At 42.3% G+C, this 20,497-nt stretch overlaps 1 protein-coding gene across 3 annotated transcripts; it reads right to left on the reverse strand.

The window, feature by feature from the left end:
• Nucleotides 1-578: 578 nt before the first annotated feature.
• On the reverse strand, nucleotides 579-16,737 carry mul1b (mitochondrial E3 ubiquitin protein ligase 1b). Of its 3 annotated transcripts, XM_060937608.1 has the most exons (6): nucleotides 16,406-16,737; nucleotides 6,738-6,949; nucleotides 6,502-6,629; nucleotides 6,329-6,416; nucleotides 6,065-6,185; nucleotides 579-3,386 (listed from the first exon to the last, which is right to left on the reverse strand). In XM_060937608.1, the coding sequence occupies exons 3-6, from the start codon at nucleotides 6,619-6,621 to the stop codon at nucleotides 2,663-2,665; spliced, it is 1,053 nt and encodes a 350-aa protein (XP_060793591.1). In that variant the 5' UTR covers nucleotides 6,622-6,629; nucleotides 6,738-6,949; nucleotides 16,406-16,737; the 3' UTR covers nucleotides 579-2,662. The 3 variants fall into 3 exon arrangements, with proteins under 3 accessions (XP_060793591.1, XP_060793590.1, XP_060793592.1); XM_060937607.1 differs by lacking the exon at nucleotides 6,738-6,949; XM_060937609.1 differs by lacking the exons at nucleotides 6,738-6,949; nucleotides 16,406-16,737 and adding an exon at nucleotides 14,669-15,054.
• Between the last annotated feature and the right edge of the window lie 3,760 nt (nucleotides 16,738-20,497).

A 20,497-nucleotide genomic window follows, 5' to 3' on the forward strand; every position in this document is an offset into this window, starting at 1 on the left:
CCACTTGCAAGTGGTAAGTGACGCGCATGCCCGATATGCACTGAGATCACACACACAGCGGCTCAGTCCCGAATCACTGCTCGTGCGCTTCACTCGCGCGCTCTGTGAGCTGCGCAGGGTCGGAGTGCGCACCCTCCAGAGGGCACTCGCTGTTCAGGGCGGAGTGATTTGGAGCGCAGGATGCCTGCGGAGCCGAGCGTATCCATGTATTGGTGTTGCTGTGTGCACGCAAATCGTGTATTGGTGTTGCTGTGTGCACGCTAATCGTTTTAAAAACGTTAATCTGATGATCTGCTGATACGGTCTAATGTAAACCCCACCTGAGCTGCCCTACATGTTCGTGATTACACACTTCTGTACACAAACCTTGGACATGATGACAATTTCAGAGCAAAGTCGAGTCACTGGAGATGAAAAAGTGCACAGAAACGTTTTAAAAAGTTATTTCAGTGTTCGTTTTGCTGTGAAAGGGACCAGACTCTCGAACGACAGCTCGAATTCTGTCTCGGACAAACAGCAGAGTGAGAGATTTCAACAGATCTGCACATCATTTTATTTTGTAAAGAATCCAGCTGAGATTTTTATGATCCATCAGAAGAAAACTTTATTGAAGCCTTTTATGAAAAGTAATTTTTTTTTAAAGAAATGAATTCAAGCATCAATTTAAAGCCCTTGAACAAAAAATATTGATATTGGTTTTACATGTTTATTGTGCCTAAAGCCTGTTTTGTCAAACCGCTCACCTATGAACACATCCGCCAAATCTGAAAGTTCCCCCAGGATCCACGAGAGCACGACGTCTCCACACAGCCAGAACTCACGCACAACAGTCCACAGGCTTTTCTCTGCTGTATAAAGGACGAGCTGTTGGAGTGGAACGCCTGACTGCTGTTATTCCAGTTTGGTAAGAGCTGATGAGAATCAGCCTGAAAATGTCATTGTTCCTCTCTCTCTCTCTCTTTCACTCATTCTTTCTCTCTCTCTCTAAATCTTTCACTTTCCCTATCTCACTCTCTTTCCCCCCTCACTCATTCTTTCACTAATTCTCTCTCACACTCCATCTCAATCTCTCATTCTCTCTCACCTTTCTCCCCCTCACTCATTCTCTCTCACTCTTTCACTAATTATCTCTCATTCTCTTTCATTCTCACTCATTCTCTCAATCTCTCACTCACCTTCTCTTTCTCCCTCTCACTCTTTCACTAATTATCTCACTCATTCTCTCTTTCATTCTCACACTCACTCTCTCCATCTCAATGTCTCATTCTCTCTCACTCTCCCTCTCACTCATTCTTTCATTAATTATCTCACTCATTCTCTCCATCTCAATCTTTCTCACTCATGAATTCTCTCACTCACTTTCACTATCTCAATTTCATTCTCTTTCATTCTCTCACACTCTCCATCTCAATCTCTCATTCTTTCTCCCTCTCACTCTTTCATTCTCACACTCATTCTCTCTCTCACCTTCTCTTTCTCCCTCTCACTCATTCTTTCATTAATTCGCTCTCATTCTCCCACTCACTCTCTCCCACTCTTTCACTAATTATCTCTCATTCTCTTTCATTCGCACTCATTCTCTCCATCTCAATCTCTCACTCACCTTCTCTTTCTCCCTCTCACTCATTCTCTCTCATTCTTTCATTAATTATCTCACTCATTCTCTCCATCTCAATCTTTCTCACTCATGAATTCTCTCACTCACTTTCACTATCTCAATTTCATTCTCTCTTTCATTCTCTCACACTCACTCCATCTCAATCTCTCATTCTTTCTCCCTCTCACTCTTTCATTCTCACACTCATTCTCTCTCTCACCTTCTCTTTCTCCCTCTCACTCATTCTCTCTCTCATTCTTTCATTAATTCGCTCTCTCATTCTTTCACTAATTATCTCACTCATTCTCTTTCATTCTCCCACACTCTCCATCTCAAGCTCTCATTTTCTCACTCACCTTCTCTTTCTCCCTCTCATTCTGTTTTTTGATCTCAGTTGTTGTACAATAAAGCCACTTAAATTCAAATTCAATTAATTCTCACACTCATTCTCTCCATCTCAATCTCTCGCTCACTTTCTCCCTCATTCTCTCTCTTTCTCCCTCTCACTCACTTTTTCTCCCACTCACTCATTCATTCTCTCATTCAGTCTCTCATTCTTTCTCTCTCACTCATTCTCTCCATCTCAATCGCTCCCTCACTCATTTTCTTTCTTTCTTTCCTTCCATCTCATTCTCTGTCTCGCTCTCATTCTTTCTCTCACTCTGGCTGCCGGCAGCCAGTCAGAGCAGCCCTGAGAGCAGGAGCGTCTGTTCTAACACTATTCTGAAACCAGTCAGAACTGCCTGCTGCTAATTAATCCAGAACATCACAACCATTTATGTGAAATGAAACTAAGGTCATAAATATTTCCTGATTTTTGCCACAATCACTATTGAGGTATTTTGCTCTACTATTTATCGCAATATATTTATTTTTGTTAATCATCAGCTCTCTCCCCTATGAAGTAGATTGCATGTCACATTTGGTGTTGTGTTTAAACAGAAGATGAAATAAAGATTTTCACCCAGATTCAGTACAGCAGCTACCACCATGTCGGAATATTAGAAGACTTTCACACAAAATCACACAACTGAAGCCTCAGTGTTTTCTCCTCAGAGAGGGGGATTAGCTGTTATACAGAGGCACCACTCGGTCTATTGTAGCCCTGCACATGGGACACTTCTTTGGCACAGGCAGCGCGCAGTAACACTGCCAGCACGCGCACACGTGGCCACACTCGAGAAAAACGCACGAGCGCTGGTGGTTCAGACACACGACACAAGCTCCGACCTGCATGGCCTCCTCTTCTCCGTCCATCGTCGTCCTCCTCCTCCTCTGCTCTTCAAACTCCTCCATCACCTCACGCTCCTTACTCTTCTCCCTGTGCCAGGTGTAGCGCCTCCACAGCACATACACCAGCGTAGCACACGCTGCCAGACCCATGAGCGCCGTCAGAACTTTCCAGAACCTCGAGCTGCTCTTGTGGCTCTCCAGCAGCGCGTCATAGTCCAGGCTGCTCAGGAAGTAGCGCAATCCTTGTTTGGGTGGCTGCAGGCGCACCATTCCACCGTCCAACACTAGCTCTCCCACACCGGTGATGCTCGTGCCCAGCCGCAGCATCTCCTCCATCTCGGTCACGCCCTGAGGACGCTCGCCACTCAGAAAGTGGCCCACGATGCTGGTGAAGGAGCTCCTGGCGGGGTGGAAGTTCTCGTACGTTTTCTCCAGGTCCAGCTCGGCGTCCAGGGGGCGGATTATGCGCACAGTGGCTGTGACGGTGTCGTCGTGTGACGCGAGGTCAAAGGGTACAGTGTTGGTGCGCTGGTGGATGACCTTCTCATAGTCATTCCTGACAAAACGGCCAAGATCAGATCAGAAGCCAGTTTCAGTACAGCGTTCAGTACAACAAAATCAACACTTGTTACATAACAAACGTTGCCAGGCAAAACAAGCCTCGCCCGGCAGTACTTATTTTATACCTACATGTTAATAATGGTAATATTTCTCAATCATCAGCTGTCAGGCTATAGTCCTATTAAAATCCATGACCTTGAGTTTGACATTTCAGAGTCATTCAAGGTCAAAGGTCATGGCAGCAACTGAAAGCCCATACGGCACTTCTTATATGTTGATAATGGGAAATATCTGTCTACCATCAACCGTTTTCAAGTTACAGCCCTCTGAAAATCCATAACCTTGAGTTTGACCTTTCAAGGTCAAAGATCATGGTGCCAAATGAAAGGCCATATGGGAGTTCCTATATGCTCATAATAGTAAACATCTGTCTATTGGCAACCATTTTTGAGTTATAATGGAAAATGTTATTTTGACCAAAAGGTTGACCTTTCCGGGGACTTTGCTCCGATTACCCGCAAAATTTAATCAGGTAATCTACGGACCATTTCCCACCTAGCCTGAAAATCTGAAGTCAATCGGTGCAACTGTCTAGATGCTAGATTGTTAAAAGGCACACACAAACAAACTGCACTGATTACAACACCCTGCCCTGCTTACTCTGTCGCGGGTGAGGTAATAACTACGTACAGTATATGGGTCCGTCTCAGAAACTGGTCTCTCGTTTGGGACATTATGGTCAAAAAATAAATTTTCTAATTTTACTTTTTTTTTTTTTTGCATTTACCTAACACTCAATGTTTCTTTTGTCATGTTTAATAAGAATAAAGATAGCATCTTGCTTTATCTGGCCTCCACTGTGGAAAATTTTTTTGATTACAATTCAAATGCTTTTGTAAAATTGATTTACATATGGGTGGCACGGTGGTGTAGTGGTTAGCGCTGTCGCCTCACAGCAAGAAGGTCCGGGTTCGAGCCCCGTGGCCGGCGAGGGTCTTTCTGTGCGGAATTTGCATGTTCTCCCCGTGTCCGCGTGGGTTTCCTCCGGGTGCTCCGGTTTCCCCCACAGTCCAAAGACATGCAGGTTAGGTTAACTGGTGACTCTAAATTGAGCGTAGGTGTGAATGTGAGTGTGAATGGTTGTCTGTGTCTATGTGTCGGCCCTGTGATGACCTGGCGACTTGTCCAGGGTGTACCCCGCCTTTCGCCCGTAGTCAGCTGGGATAGGCTCCAGCTTGCCTGCGACCCTGTAGAACAGGATAAAGCGGCTACAGATAATGAGATGACATGAGATGATTTCCATATAAAATAACTCCATCATGAAGAATTAAAGCACCTCCTTCACAGATGAGTGAAACTATTGAATAAATTTCCTCTTTTTGATTGCTTGGGCTAAAAATGCCAAGTTATGATGACTGAATTGATTATTCACTTAAATATGAATAATATGATGCATTTTGGGTATTTGATATGGCGAAATGGGACACAATGGAAAACTCAAGAACACACCGGAAAGATGAGAATAATGGCGGTGGTAAAAGAACAGCGACTGTACCGGCTGAAGGTCGCGCGGGTCTCTGCTGCGGCGCGCGAGCAACGGGACATCACTACCGCACCGGACGGAGCGCGAGGCGGGGGCGGGGCAAAATGACTGGCCGTAGATTCTATCAAAAGTTCGATCTAAATTGACCATGGTTGCAAAATATTGACCAAAAATACGCAAACACTATGAAATATGAAAGTAAGATGAAAAAGAAACATTCTATTGCTTTATACTGCAAGACTAAAACAAAATAAAACTGTCAAAACTCACCTTTTCAGTGATAACGTCCGAACAGATCACCCGTGTAACAGACAGACCGCAAATGGAAGCACGATCAACTCCTAACTGTTGGAGTGGAAAATTCCATTCTACACATGCAGATTGTTAATGTGTGTCCTTCCCCGCACACAAATAACACGCTACCGTAAAAAATAGACCACAACTCATTTTATAGCTCAGAAATTCATACAAGACCAGCTACCATCGTAACATATTCTGTAAGAAACATATTCTATACCTAACTTTCAGCTTTCGTTTTAAAAAACAAAATTGCAGATTTATAACTAAATTTTTATATGGCGTAGTGATTTTAAGTTCCTACTTTTGGTGAGGTAGTGACCTTGACCCTGAGGCTTTCTGTTTAGATCAAAACTCACGATCGTATTGGTTTTGGGTCTGCGGAAAATGGAGTTACGACGGTGATCAAATATTTTGCATGATGTTTTATTACGGTTATGATTATTCCGTGAGCGCACCAATCCTTAGGTGTATAAACTTACAACTTAAAATACAATTAGTGATAACTGTAGACTTTTCAGTGGACTACAACCTTTTTAAGGGAATGCGATGTAGTCAACCATTTATCATGTCCCAGATCAAGCCGCCATTTTTCCACAAGTTTACAGAATTTTTGCCAAATTCTGAATAGAGTATTCACATCAAAGATTTAGTTTTATCTGTATTATTTCTTTCATCATTTTATTTCAAATTAAAACCAACATCACCATTCAAAACCATATAGTTTATTGACTGAGTATATTTAGTGGGGTACCCCCACAGTACCCAGTTTCTGAGACAGACCCAGATAAGGAACTATGCATGAAACCAAAGCCAAAACTTCAAGCATTTACCAGATATGAGTGGTTCGATTCCACACCATCTTCTTCTCCTTTAGTGTCAGTCTGGCGATCACACCTCGGCAGCTGTCCACAAACTGACTGTTCAAGGTTTCTTTAACAGAGTGAACAACACCTAGAGCGAGAGCAAGAGAGAGAGAGAACAAAAAGAACCTGAAAATCTCTCCTCTTATTTATTAAATCTGCTGAGGGAAAATTCAAGCGCTGATACAGATTGTTAATTAGTCCACTTGTTGTCACACTGATATTCATTCATACCTTCTATAACAGCGTATGGTATACATTTGCCTGGAGCTTCAGCAAGGATGCTCTGCAGATCCTGATCTAATGAGATTTTCTTGGCTTCCTGTTAATTAAAATATAATCAGATGCGATTGTATCTGTGCCACCTGTTCATCATTACAGATCCCAACAAGAATGTTCTTACTTACTCTTAATCTGGCAGTGTTGCTGGCCTTCTTCCTGTACACAGAGTACAGGAGAGCAGTGAGAGCTGAACTGGTGGCCAAGATCAAAATCTGGCTGGTGGAAGGTTTGCCATTCGAGTCCATTTTTCACTCTGGAATATAAATAAGAGAGAAGCCTACCTTATTAATCATAACTTAAACTAACACCAACAAAGTGAACTGACATCAAGTTAAGTCGCCAACTTATGCTAAGGTCTCACATAGCCGGAATCACTCCACGGTAGATGATTTTGAGCCTTCTGGGGGTCAACCAGCACGCGTTCTGGGCCCTTTCATTGGAATGCGTGAGAGCCGGGGAGCTACCTTGACAACCGGCAGGGCATGGATTCCATCCCTGGAAAGTTTCGTTGTGTTGAAAACTGCCGTGGGTCAAGCGGTGAATGAAGTCATCCGTCACAACCGTGAATGCATCCTTGATACATACATACATGAGGTTTACATGGGTTACTGTAGCATTCCACCACCAAGCTCAAAATGTTCACAGAACAACATTCTGCAGAAAGTGAAAAGTTTGCCTGGGGGTGTGGCTTATTTCTTCTTGCCATGGCTATGCCGTACTGCCATCATTGGTTTCACTGGCATCTTCCATCATGGCTACCGTGGCTTCATTTGCATATTTACTCTGCCCAAATTTATGCAATGGATCACCTTCAAAATCTGGTGGAATGGCCACGGTAGGCCTCAGCCACAGTTCTCATGGATCAACCGGCTATGTGTGACCTTAGCATTAGTTACTGTCACTTTGGTCACTTTTTAGACCCCATTAGCAACTTAATTAAAAATCAATCAATCAATAAGTGTTGTAACAAATCTAGCTCCTTCTTGAACTTAAGTGACTCGATACGGCTCTCCAGCTCACATCACTGCTGCTGGTTAGAGGAGGTGACAGAGCAGGTTCACTCGACTCGCCACTAGGGATGTGACTTTTGATCAAAAACACTATTCGAAATTCGCTAAAAGATATTCGAAATTCGATTCGAAAATCGACAGAACCCCGCCCGCCCCACCCAAACGCGCGCACACATGACAGACAGGGTGAAAGTGGTAACGGTTTAATGAGTCATCAAAAAACAAACTTCCATTCACCTCACATAGCCTACGGTATCAAACAATAATATAGGCTTCCAATTTTATTGTACATTTCTATGCAGCCACGACTATTTTCGTCTGTTGGAAGGAACCGCGGGTGAAACTGCCCGTTTAGGAAACGATAATGAAAGCATTCGAACAGTCAGAGCAGAATAAACTTAAGACATATTTTTGTTCAAAAAAATTAACATGTCGACGTGGTCGGGATGGAGACGGGTACGCAGCCTATTGACAATTAGACCGGCTGCGGAGAACACACGCTCCAATGGCACGGACGTTGCAGGCACACACAGGTAGGCGCTGGCCAACTTTGCCAGGCGAGGGTATTTCTGTTGATTGTCTTTCCACCATGTCATCGGGTCAGTGTGGAGCGGTGGGCATGTATCCTGGCAGTACTGAGTCAATTCAGTCACGCATGTTGCCCTCTCTGTGCTGTAATCCTCGCCAAATATGACGGCAATTGCTGCTGTTAATGGGCCATCCTTTCGGGAATGTTTCGGTTCGCTGGGCCCTTCATGCGATTCCGCCGCCTCTCCGGCCTCTTCATCATCTGCCATGGACAGAAGGTTTCTCACCTCGGCCTGCACTGTGTTTCTCACCTCGTCAGTTGCGAACCTCAGGTGTTTGTGTCTGGGATCCAAAAATGAGGCAATGTATGCGACCTTGCGTGCGCTGCTGGCATTTGACTACCTTTACTGTACGATAGCGGCACCCTCTGGCCGAATTAATGCAACAGAGTATGTTAGGAACAAGGAAACGCCTTTCCGCGCTCATTTTTTTTTAGTGGAATGTAACGTAAGCCAAAACGGCATTCGAAATTACTATTCATTATTCGAACTCGTCACGAATATTCGACTATTCGAAAATCATGTCCCATCCCTACTCGCCACTAGTGTGCAAATCCTGACTGAGTTGTGCTGGAACAAGCTGATGGTGCGAACGACTAATCAATAACCAGGCTTCTGTTGCAGTTTTGTGCAAAATAAAGGGGCTATTTAAAAAAAAAAATGACAAAACATAGTTGTGAATGGTCCGTGTTTCTATTAAAGCTGGGATTTATACTCTTGCGATAGCTCTTACAGAGCACTCTTTTTTTTTTTTTCCAGAAAGATAGCATCTCAAGTTTTCATGTCATGTGACTTAAATGCAAAAAATGTTTCCATTTCAATTTTGTGAAGCACTGCTTTTTCGAATCATCTGAAAAACCACCACGTGAGCGTAAAAACTATTTTGCAGTACTTGAGACTGTTTTTGAGTTCATATATGTTTCCATTACTTGTTATTTAGTCTGAAATTCCAAATTGTGTAATATAGATATTTAGGCAGTGCCTAAAAGCAGAGCTCCTGATGAGTGTGAGTAAAATATTTGCAAGAGCACAAAATCAACCTGAATAGAATAACAGGAGAGCAGCCGATGGACTGCTGCCCGTTTCTTGACTCGGCCTTTGTCTATGTTTTGGATGTTTACTAGCGTGTTTACATCCGTCTATCGCAGCTTCGCGCAAATGTGCGCAGCTTTCCAATTTAAACTGTTTTTTTCTCATCCTTATACTTCCTATGTTTCATGGACTGTAACGGATTTGCTTATTTAGTAATTTTAATACAGAATTTACTTTGAAATTATAATCAGACACTCCAACGCCCCCCCCCCCAAAAAAAAAATCGGATCTGCGCAATTCAGCCGTGAAAAAGGCGGCATCCGCCAAAAGGCGCGCTATAGAATATATAAAGTTGTATATATCAGACAGCCTTTAAAGTTTGATGAAGTCAGTTTCAGGCTTTGGAGCAGGCTTTGGCAGTTTCAGGCTTTGGCAGCCCTGCATAGTCACTTGAAAATGCATCTTTGTCCACTTTGTAGGGGTCAATTCCCCCAATCAAGGCCAGTTTGGCTGCATACCGTTGTCGTGAGATGTCGTCTAATGTATCTATATACTTCTGTTTGCTTGATTTTGCCGACATCGATCTTTATTTTAGAAAACTGACTATATAACTTCATAAATTCGTCCAAGATAACGTAGCCAGTAATGGCGATGGTCCGTTTTGTTTGACCCACAAGATGGCGGCTGGAGGGCTTTCCCTGGAATGCCATGACGTCAGTGAAAACTATGTATAGGCCGGTTTCACTTTCCTTGACAACCGTCGTCAAGGACAAACAGTCGTGGTGTTATAGAGAGCCTTCAAGCGTTTAACTTGGAAATATGGTCAACTTATGTGCAGTTTAGGGGTGTTCAAATGGCGAGAAACGTGGTTTCAAGAGCAACCCTCTTGAGCGATGTTTACTCGAAAAACGTTAACCTTATACGAGTCTGTGGCGACCGTTTGATACCAGGTAAAGTAATAATTAGTAATTTGACACAGTATTCAGTTGTATATTGTGGACATTAATGAATGAGAAGTCGATGTTTTGGGTAAAAATGGAGTTTGTGTTTCTCAATATGGCTACCAACAGCACTTCGTTTAACTATGTTTACTTTTTTTTTTTACTATGTAAAAAATACTAATTCAGTGTTTTCCCCAGAAAAAAATTAAAGCCCTAAATTCTGGCATGATAATACACACCCAATTGAGTGCCGAAGGCGTGAAGTGAAATTAGGGGAGTCCAGGGCATGCCCCCCCAGAAAATTTTTTGAAAATAGATGCCCTCGGGTGCATTTTCAGGGTCTGTCAGAGGTTTTAGATACATGATTATAGGATAGGTTTTACCAGTGTTTCAATGATTTCTGACCTAAACAGCATTAATGTATACACATTTGAAATTTCACCTTAAAGTTCAACATGCAAGTTTAACTGTTTTGTTATAGATTACTTTGGTATATGATAGATTGAAAATCTACGGGGATTATCTATGTAATTATCTCTGATCAAGTAGTGCTGTAACAAAAATGCGCATGAAAATATGAACAGCGGTTTGCTCCATCTTATGCAATCCAATGAAGAGAATCGATCATCATGACCTCCTGTTGATCACAAAGGGATCTGAACCTAAGACCTGCCACCTTAAAATAAGTTGCTGTATTACTATAACTGTATTCCAGACGCAGTCTTCTTCAACTTTCCGCGGTCGCCATTTTCACCCCCAGTGTGACAAGCGGGTGAGTGACCAGTGCCTTTCATGGCTGCAGGAGCGGACGGCTGCTTGCTTGCGCTGGGTTACCGCTACCTCTTCCCCTCCCCCCCCTTAGCCCCCACCCCTGATTGCCCCCTCTTTTCCCCCCTCAAGTCCCGTGTTTTAGGTGGTGTTTACATTAGACCGTATCAGCGGATCATCAGATTAATGTTTTTAAAACGATTCGCGTGCACACAGCAACGCCAATACACGATTCGCGTGCACACAGCAACGCCAATACACGGACACGCTAATCACATGACTAATTCGGCATGCAAGTTGAAATGTGTCAGTGCGGCTCAGCGCTTCCTCCTCAGCGGCTGCGCTCCAAATCACTCCGCCCTGAACAGCGAGTGCCCTCTGGAGGGTGCGCACTCCGGCCCTGCGCAGCTCACAGAGCGTGCGAGTGAAGCGCACGAGCAGTGATTCGGGACTGAGCCGCTGTGTGTGTGATCCCAGTGCATATCGGGCATGCGCAAGTCACTCACCACTTGCAAGTGGAAGGATGGCAAGCCTAAAGACAATCATAACTACACAATGGGCAGTATTTGCATCTTACCATGAACAACATTAAGAATGACAAAGCAAAGCATTATATTCATACTTTTATACTCTTTAATGAAAAACAAAAAGGTGATACAAGGCGGAAACAATAGCAGGAAGTGAAGTCCGCGCCGTTTTTCAGCAGTCGCGTCACATGACCAACGTGGCATGAACAACGCCAGCGAATTAGGAAGGTGGATGTCACAGTGACGTTGTCCAATGACGATGTCAGCTAGAGCTCAGTACTGCGTTTCCTCGTATCTCAATGTTTACACAGCACCGGATCAGATACGAACTGGGTTGAATACGTGGGCCCTGGCGGATTCAAGTTGTTCCGCCTGTGGAGTTGTTTCCTGGCGTTTTAATGTGAACGGACAGTGCATCCGCGACGAAAACGAGACGGATACGGTCTAATGTAAACACCACCTTAAAGTGTACTTGTGTTATTGTGTGCTTATGCAGAGGTTTTTAAATGTTCCCACACTGTACTCCTGACAGGAGCATAGTGTGTGTGTGTGTGTGTGTGTGTGTGGGGGGGGGGGGGGGGGGGGGTTCTTTTTTCCTCATCTCTCCTCATGTTATTATTGTGTTTCCTTTTCTTTTATCCCTGTCTTCCTGTCCTGTTCCCCCTCTGTAAGGACAGGTTGATGGTCTATTTCACTGGCAACAGTGGTGATAAAGGGTTCATGCATTCATTAATGATTTCAGAATGTTTCTGATGCGACTACCGTAATATATGTATAACTAAGAGACACTGAAAAGAAAAGTAAGAAAGGCAACTGCATATTATAAAAGTTTAAATTTTGGCACTTTATTAAATGGACTAGATTAAGATTAAAACATCTCATCTCATTATCTGTAGCCGCTTTATCCTTCTACAGGGTGGCAGGCAAGCTGGAGCCTATCCCAGCTGACTACGGGCGAAAGGCGGGGTACACCCTGGACAAGTCGCCAGGTCATCACAGGGCTGACACATAGACACAGACAACCATTCACACTCACATTAACACCTACGCTCAGTTTAGAGTCACCAGTTAACCTAACCTGCATGTCTTTGGACTGTGGGGGAAACCGGAGCACCCGGAGGAAACCCACGCGGACACGGGGAGAACATGCAAACTCCACACAGAAAGGCCCTCGCCGGCCACGGGGCTCGAACCCGGGCCTTCTTGCTGTGAGGCGACAGCGCTAACCACTATACCACCGTGCCACCCAGATTAAAACATATTTAAGGGAAAAGAAAACTTAATTCATACATTTAAGTTTGCAGAAAGATTATGTACTTATAAACACATTCATAAAGAGAATTTGTTAATAAGTGTCAAATGTAGCATAATTTCGAATAATAACGATAAGCGTATTTGGCAGTGTGATGTCACTGCGAGCCTTTAACAAAAGAATAATCCGGAGCCGCCTTTTGTTAAATGGATCCCAGTGACGTCACACTGCCAAAAATGCTTATGATGATTATTTGAAATGATGCTATATTTGACACATTTGGACAACTTCACTTCGTGAGAGTTTTTATAAGCACATAATCTTTCTGCAAACCCAAACTAATGAATTAAGTTTTCTACTCCTTTAAAGCAGATTAATTCTCCTTGGCTTTTGCTTGGCCCAATGTTGGGCAGCCCTCTCATAGTCCATCTCGCTGTCATCCACGCTGACATGGATCAAATTGTCCAGCGAGTCTTCTCCTCGCTTATTAAAATCAGTCGGCTTTGTCTGTCTGGTGAGGGACGACATCGGCAGCCAATGAGATCGCTTATAATGAATCGGAAAATTCCGGGATGTCTGACGTTTTCTTTCGATATTTTCATTGGACGGTTTGAACACGTGAGCTTGACATAGCCAACAGATTACAGTTTGTTTACATCATACCACGCGGACATATTACTTTGACAGAATCAACACAAACATTGGGGAAAAAAAGAGCGCTTGTTTAACGCAAATATCAATCAGTATGTAAACGGATCTGTTATTTGCTCTCCTATGTATCTAGTTACTTGTGGGTAGGAAATTTAACGTATCGGTATAAATCTAAGCGTATCGGATTTTAACTAAAGCGACTAAGTGTATCGGCAGGCAGAGCAAGCGTATCGGGCCCAATACGCTAAAACGCTTTGGGGGAAACCATGCTAATTATTAATTTACCAGATATAAAATGGTCGCTGCAGACTAGTAGAAGGTTAACATTTTTCGAGTAATCATAATTCAAGAGGTCTTCTCTTTACTTATGCAATGTCACCACATTTCTGACCTTTTTTTTTTATATCTTTAGGCAGAAACTGAAGGTAAGCAGTAAAAACTTTGTTGATCCCTATTAGATCAATCTGAACACTTGTAAACTGCACATAAGTTGACCACATTTCCAACTTAAACGCTTTCAGCTCTCTATTCAACTGCGACTGTTTGTGCTCCGAGTTTGTCCTTGACGACGGTTGTCAAGGAAAGTGAAACCGGTCTATGTGCTATAATCCGTCACTTCGTACTCTCTTAAAACTCAACTCTATTCTCGATTCTCTTCAGAAACTCTTCCATCTCCATGTAACACCACTTGATATGCAAATGAGCACGATGATGCTATGATTATTAGAGATGAAAGTGGAGCAAAGGAAAAAACCCGGGGGGGGGGGCAACGTCCCCCGAAAATATTTTAATAACAACACGCAAAACCCTGCATTCTAGTGCATTTTAGTACTTATTTTCACTAAAACAAGTTATAACTTTTAAGCCTTTTTCTTTCATGTACATTAATGATTAACGTGTCAAAAATATCAAATTTAATTCCCCTAGTTAATGAGCAATTTTCAGGAGTGCATTTAGAAAACGCGGTGATTTTCCTGCTACACACTTCATTACTTTGAAAAAAAATCAGACAGTTGAAGGTAAACTCAGCAAAATCCCAAAACAGTCCTGTTAAAAAGTAAAGGTCTGTTAGAGTTTCTAAAGCTTTCAGGTTTCAGTGTTGGGGACATTGAGCCTCGTTTATCAATCTTTTAGTAGAGTTGTGCGTTTGCAGAAGCTAAAGTGAACTAAACATTTCCAATTCATATTTATGCGAGTTGAAGCCAATTGTTTACATTAGTTCGTATTGTCTGTAAATTTAAACACCAATGAATACCAAATTTCTCATGTAAATCAGGGGCGTAGCTAGGATTTTTCAGGGTGTGTGTGTGTGTCACACACTGACTGGCAGCCTGAGTGCATTATGTAACAAAAAATAATTACCATTGCTAGTTTAAGGCAGTTTAGAAACCGGTTCTTCCATTATTGCTGTTTCTTCCATGTTTTCTTGATGTTGTGTTCTAGAAACGGCACTAAAACTCAGCTTCGGAGCCACAAAATGCAACTCTGACGGGAATATATATATATATAAAATAAATTGCTTACCTCTCTTCACGTCGAAAGAAAGAGGAAAGTTTTGCTTGTTTTGACATGGAGAATTATTAACACAAGAGAAAACACTCGTAATTCGCAACTAAAAAGACTGCAGCTCCACTGGCAGCTCGAACATGCTTTCTAGTGCGATTGTGTTGCGCTTGCACAGAACGGTGTCAGCCCTGCACGCCTTAGCTCGTGCACCTGAAGGTGCGCGTGCACGCCTAATGAGCTCTGGCACGCGCACTGTTAACAAAGAATACCTGTCTTTAATCAATGAACTATGTTTGGGCTATTTAAGGACTGACGCATGCAAGGACGATGCGAAGTATTACGCCGCGTCTAGGAACGCGAAAAATCTGAAAAATAAATTTCTCTATTTGGAAAACTGGAGATTTTCAAAGAGTTTTGTCAAATATCCGGATTTCCGGGTCATTAGCAGAAAAAATCTGGCGGAAAATCTAAGGCTACATCCACACAACAACGGCAACGAGATTGTTTTTTTTTTAAATATCGCGTCCACATGGGCAACGGATCAGTAAAATATCAGGTTCATATGGCAACGCAACGCTTGCTGAAAACGATGCAATACACATGCCACACCTCTACGTGCGCTGTAAGACGGTCCCATCGGAGACACCAGAACAATAGAAGTAGACGCATGCGCACAACTGCGCATGCGCACAGTGACTATCTCGGTCACTGTCACACGCGCACACTTTCTCACTCCCTATCCTATGGATATAGTCCCTTTAAATCACGTGCTCGTTTTTTGAATGGAGACGCGGAAAGAGGAATGAACTGGGGTAGATGGAGAGAGAGAGGAATGAACGGGGGTAGATGGAAGCCGGTACGCCAACATTCTGAGATCCTCCAGAATTCTTTAATGGTCCGGAATAAACTGAATGCTACACATTGATGGATTACTTTGTTCTTCTACGCCCTTTTTGAGGAATGTATTGTCGGACTTAAACCAACATCTGAAGAGGTGAGATCGCTCCTTTTTTTTCCCCTATTTTTGCTGGCGGAATTGACTCTGCCCTAAGGGCTATTCTCTCTCTCTCTCTCACTTTGCACCATTACACAATAAATATTCACAGTGAAAATATTTTGTAAGCGCGTTTTATGAACCAAGTTATAGGATTTGTTGACAACTCGCATCGAGTTCGTTACACTTCTACCCGGCGTGAAGCACATATGGTTGTGACGTCATCGTAAACAAATCCGTTCTACTCATCCAGACGACTTCGCAACGGCGCCGTTGGCAGATTTTTCCACTCTGGAACCCGTTCTCAAAAGATTTCGTTTTGGGGCACCCAAAACGCCGGTGCCTTGTGGACGCCAGGCCGAAATGATAAACAATTTTATCAGATTCACCTGAATCCGTTGCCGTGTGGACAGGGCCTAAAATTCCGGAACACTTTCATGACTAGATTATGTAAATTATATATATGACGTCATTTGGGGACTTGCGCATGCACGAGCTACTTTCCCCTGAAACAACACTAAATTTGTCAGAACAAATCTGTGATCAGTTGGACAAGTTCGGTTTTAGCTGAGAAAGAAGAAAGATATGGGGCTTTTTATCTCAACATTTATATTTTACAAATTGTGAATATTATATTACACGGAGACGACCTGCAGGAGCGCACTGGTGTTATTTTAACTTTCAGTTTCAGGGAAAAGCTAAAACAGAAGAATAAGTCACATTTTCATTATTACTGTATAATAATTTAAAATAATACTTACATGATGTTAATAAAAGCTAAATCATTCACTCAAATATATATAACTGGACACTCGCCCAATAGCTCTCGCTTGTTAGCTTTAGCTTGTTAGCTTGTCCGTCCTAGCTGGCTAAGTGAATGAATGCTAGGCTAACATTTCTTTAGCACTGTTTTTATCGTTCACACAAACCTCAGGGCTACAAGAATAAATACTAACTGCATTTCTGTAGAACTTGTGTTTCTAATTTTTAACCAAAAACACTTATTATGACTAAAACAACTGTCAACAACTCTACATCCAGCAACTTCCACCAAAGGGTCGAACACTGGGTCCAGTCCCAATTCAAACATGTAGTACACTGCGTATAGTGGACAAGAATTTACAATTATACGGAATAGAGTGCACCTATGTAGAAAACGAGCTGCTTTTTGGAATGCAGCCGTTTCCCCTTCTGTGAAATTTAAGTGGTCTGAGTTAACTGCCACCTGGTGGTGTGGAGGATGCAATGTTTTCACAGCCACGATTCACTCGTTGTGTTTTTTTTTTCTTTTTTAAATTGGACCAAAAAGTGACTTTTTGATGTAGTGACAAGCATTTTTGAATAACTTTTAATACCTTTTCTAATCATCTTTCTTACTTTTTTATTGAATAAATGTGCATATTTTATATCAGGCAGCAAAAGTTTATGTGTTAATGGATCAAATTGAGTGATATTAATGATTGTGTGTGTGTGTGTGTGTGTGTGTGTGTGTGTGTGTGTGTGTGTGTGTGTGTGAATTACCTAATAATAAAAAAAGAACTACATTTCTCATTTCTTTTTGTTTTTTTCTATTTATTCCATTGACTTTTATGATATATGGGCGGCACGGTGGTGTAGTGGTTAGCGCTGTCGCCTCACAGCAAGAAGGTCCGGGTTCGAGCCCCGTGGCCGGCGAGGGCCTTTCTGTGCGGAGTTTGCATGTTCTCCCCGTGTCCGTGTGGGTTTCCTCTGGGTGCTCCGGTTTCCTCCACAGTCCAAAGACATGCAGGTTAGGTTAACTGGTGACTCTAAATTGACCGTAGGTGTGAATGTGAGTGTGAATGGTTGTCTGTGTCTATGTGTCAGCCCTGTGATGACCTGGCGACTTGTCCAGGGTGTACCCCGCCTTTCGCCCGTAGTCAGCTGGGATAGGCTCCAGCTTGCCTGCGACCCTGTAGAACAGGATAAAGCAGCTAGAGATAATGAGATGAGATGAGACTTTTATGATATGTCTCTGTACATCTGCTGTCTGTAATGTGGTATGTTTACTGTGTGTATTGTTATCTGTTGTATACTATATGTTTTGTGAGACGTGCAATATTGACCACATGAGTTTCCCCTTGTGGGATAATAAAGTTTACCTTGACCTCGACCTTGATCTATTTAGACTTTAATTAGATTAGATTAGATAAAACTTTATTGATCCCTTTGGGAGGGTTCCCTCAGGGAAATTAAGATTCCAGCAGCATCATTATAGATAAACAGAGAAAAGAAATAGAGAAAAACTTCTAGATAAATTAAAATAAATTAATTATTTACATATACAAATATAAAAAGAATAAGATATGGGGAAGAGAGGAAGGGGGAAGGAGGGGAAAATAAAAAAGGGGGAGGGGGCGCGGCAGGAGAGATATTGCACTTTATATTGCACGTTAATTAATTAATAATAAATTTTACAAGATAATATTATAAGATTACAGTTTAGGTGAAAATAATGAATTTATGATAACTAACTAACCATCCATCCATCCATCCATCCATCCATCCATCCATTATCTGTAGCTGCTTATCCTGTACAGGGTCGCAGGCAAGCTGGAGCCTATCCCAGCTGATTATGGGTGAGAGGCGGGGTACACCCTGGACAAGTCACCAGATCATCGCAGGGCTGACACAAACAACCATTCACACTCACATTCACACCTACGGTCAATTTAGAGCCACCAATTAGCCTAACCTGCATGTCTTTGGATTGTGGGGGAAACCGGAGCACCCGGAGGAAACCCACGCGGACACAGGGAGAACATGCAAACTCCACACAGAAAGGCCCCCATCGGCTGCTGGGCTCAAACCCAGAACCTTCTTGCTGTAAGGCGACAGTGCTAATCACTACACCACTGTGCCATCCACTAACTAAGCAATGGCAAATAAATAAATAAATAAATAAATGGCACTTGATTAAAGGATAAAAGACTAAGTGAGAAACAATGTTTAAGGAATGAAAAATGTACTTTATTAAAGAATATCAAATGCATTTTGGATGGAGATGTTTGAAACCTTTATTCAGAAACATCAGTTTTGTTCTTTGTTGACTTTATATCCATTTTTCAGGGTTAAGTTCTTCAGAAAGATTTCTTTATAAACTGAACTATCATTATTTCACAGAAGTGGTTCATGATCGTGACCCTCATCTCTTTTTGTGACATCCACATTCACACGAGCACAGACTCAGTTTTGTACTGTAGATGGTAGTCTTGGGTCATGTTCTTACTGCAAAGTGTGTAAGGAATTACATCCTCGATGGCATGCTGTAAAAGGAAAATAAAGGCATTAAGATAAATAATGCAACGTGTCAAACTAGAAAACACTAAGTTCTTTATCTTGAACACTATCCTGTGGTGAAAGAAAATGACCGACTATTACAAAGCACTGATACTGGAGACTCCTTAACATCTCTTGACAATCATTTTCTTTGTCAGACATATTTAAGTCAATTCTGGTTAGGTTATGTGTCTATACAAAACCCATGCAGTGTTCCTGTATGCAGAAACACTCTGAATCGTCCTTCTACAGAAACACATCTTCAGATGAACAGCGTTGCAGGTGATGAGGTCACAGACTAATAAATCTTCCCTGAGCAGAGAAGGCGGTGGTGCAGCAGAAGCAGCAGACGCCACCCGGTGACTCCGGTTTGCATGATAAACAGTTTTGTGTAAGCAGCACAAAGCTGCACAGGAGGTTGTGGAGATAACCCTGAGAGTGTGCAGCAGAGGAGAGCAGCATAGGGGAACAAAACTCTGCTGCACTCTGCACTAGCTTCAGGCTCATAAACACACTCAATTTTTCTGTCTCTCTCAGATATATAGATATAAAAAATCAATGTTGTAGTCGAGTCACTAAATCTTGAGTCCAAGTCCAGTCTCAAGTCCCCAGTGCTGAAGTCCAAGTCATTAAAGAAAATTTCGAGTCGAGTCCAAGTCGAGTCTACTATTGATCCGAGTTGAGTCCAGGAACAAGACTCCAACTGCACTATTTGACGGTGGCTGTTGCTGCCTTTATGTGAAAACGTCTCTGCTACTGTGTTGGACTAACGTTACTGCTCAACTGCCCCATTTTTGTTAACAGGCTACAGATAAAAAGCTTGTTCATCGCTCAGCAAGCCCCGCCCACTATCAACAGGGCAAATAACATGAGAGAGGGTTAACACTAGCTAGTTCATCGCTCAGCAAGCCCCGCTATCAACAGAGCAATGATCATAGCATGTCACTTCCTTCTCTGGGTGGAGTCTTGCCAAATGATGATCGAAGTTCGAGGTTGTCCCCGTCGTCTCCACATAGCAGTGCATTTTTTCCCACTGCACGAGAAGTCTGTATAAGCAAAGTGGACAATCCTAGGGGCTTCTCTCCAGGCATTTTAGCGCCATTAACGTTAGTTTGTTCCTGAACATGACGTATGAACAGGTGAATGTGCATTCTCTTGCATGAAATTAATATAAAAATTAATGTAGACATAAATATCTTATGCCAAATAATTATGGCATGTTACAAAAAATAAAGAAAAAACCTGAGTCTTCATCTCCAATTTACGAGTCCGAATGCAGTTAATGCACGAGTCCGAGTCCAAGTAATCAGTGCTTAAGTCCAAGTCAAGTCACGAGTCTTTAAAATTAGGGCACAAGTCAGACTCGAGTACTACAAGTCTGATATATATATATATATATATATATATATATATATATATATATATATATATATATATATATATATATATATATATATATATACTGTATATATTTTCACACACAAACAGCTCTGGAAAAAAATAAGAGGCTACTTGAATTTTTTTCTTAAATCAGCATCTCTGCCAGTATGTACGGC

This window comes from Neoarius graeffei, chromosome 13 (genome assembly GCF_027579695.1).
Source record: "Neoarius graeffei isolate fNeoGra1 chromosome 13, fNeoGra1.pri, whole genome shotgun sequence".
In the NCBI taxonomy this organism is placed as follows: Eukaryota; Metazoa; Chordata; class Actinopteri; order Siluriformes; family Ariidae; genus Neoarius; species Neoarius graeffei.

Excerpts from the sequence above, each read along its gene's own strand:
- mul1b (XM_060937607.1), bottom strand. The coding sequence starts at position 6,621 with ATGGACTCGAATGGCAAACCTTCCACCAGCCAGATTTTGATCTTGGCC. Across the intron at positions 6,417-6,501 it reads GCAACACTGCCAGATTAAGA|GAAGCCAAGAAAATCTCATT; the intron begins GTAAGTAAGAAC and ends TTTAATTAACAG. Across the intron at positions 3,387-6,064 it reads AATCGAACCACTCATATCTG|GAATGACTATGAGAAGGTCA; the intron begins GTAAATGCTTGA and ends CCGTTTTGTCAG.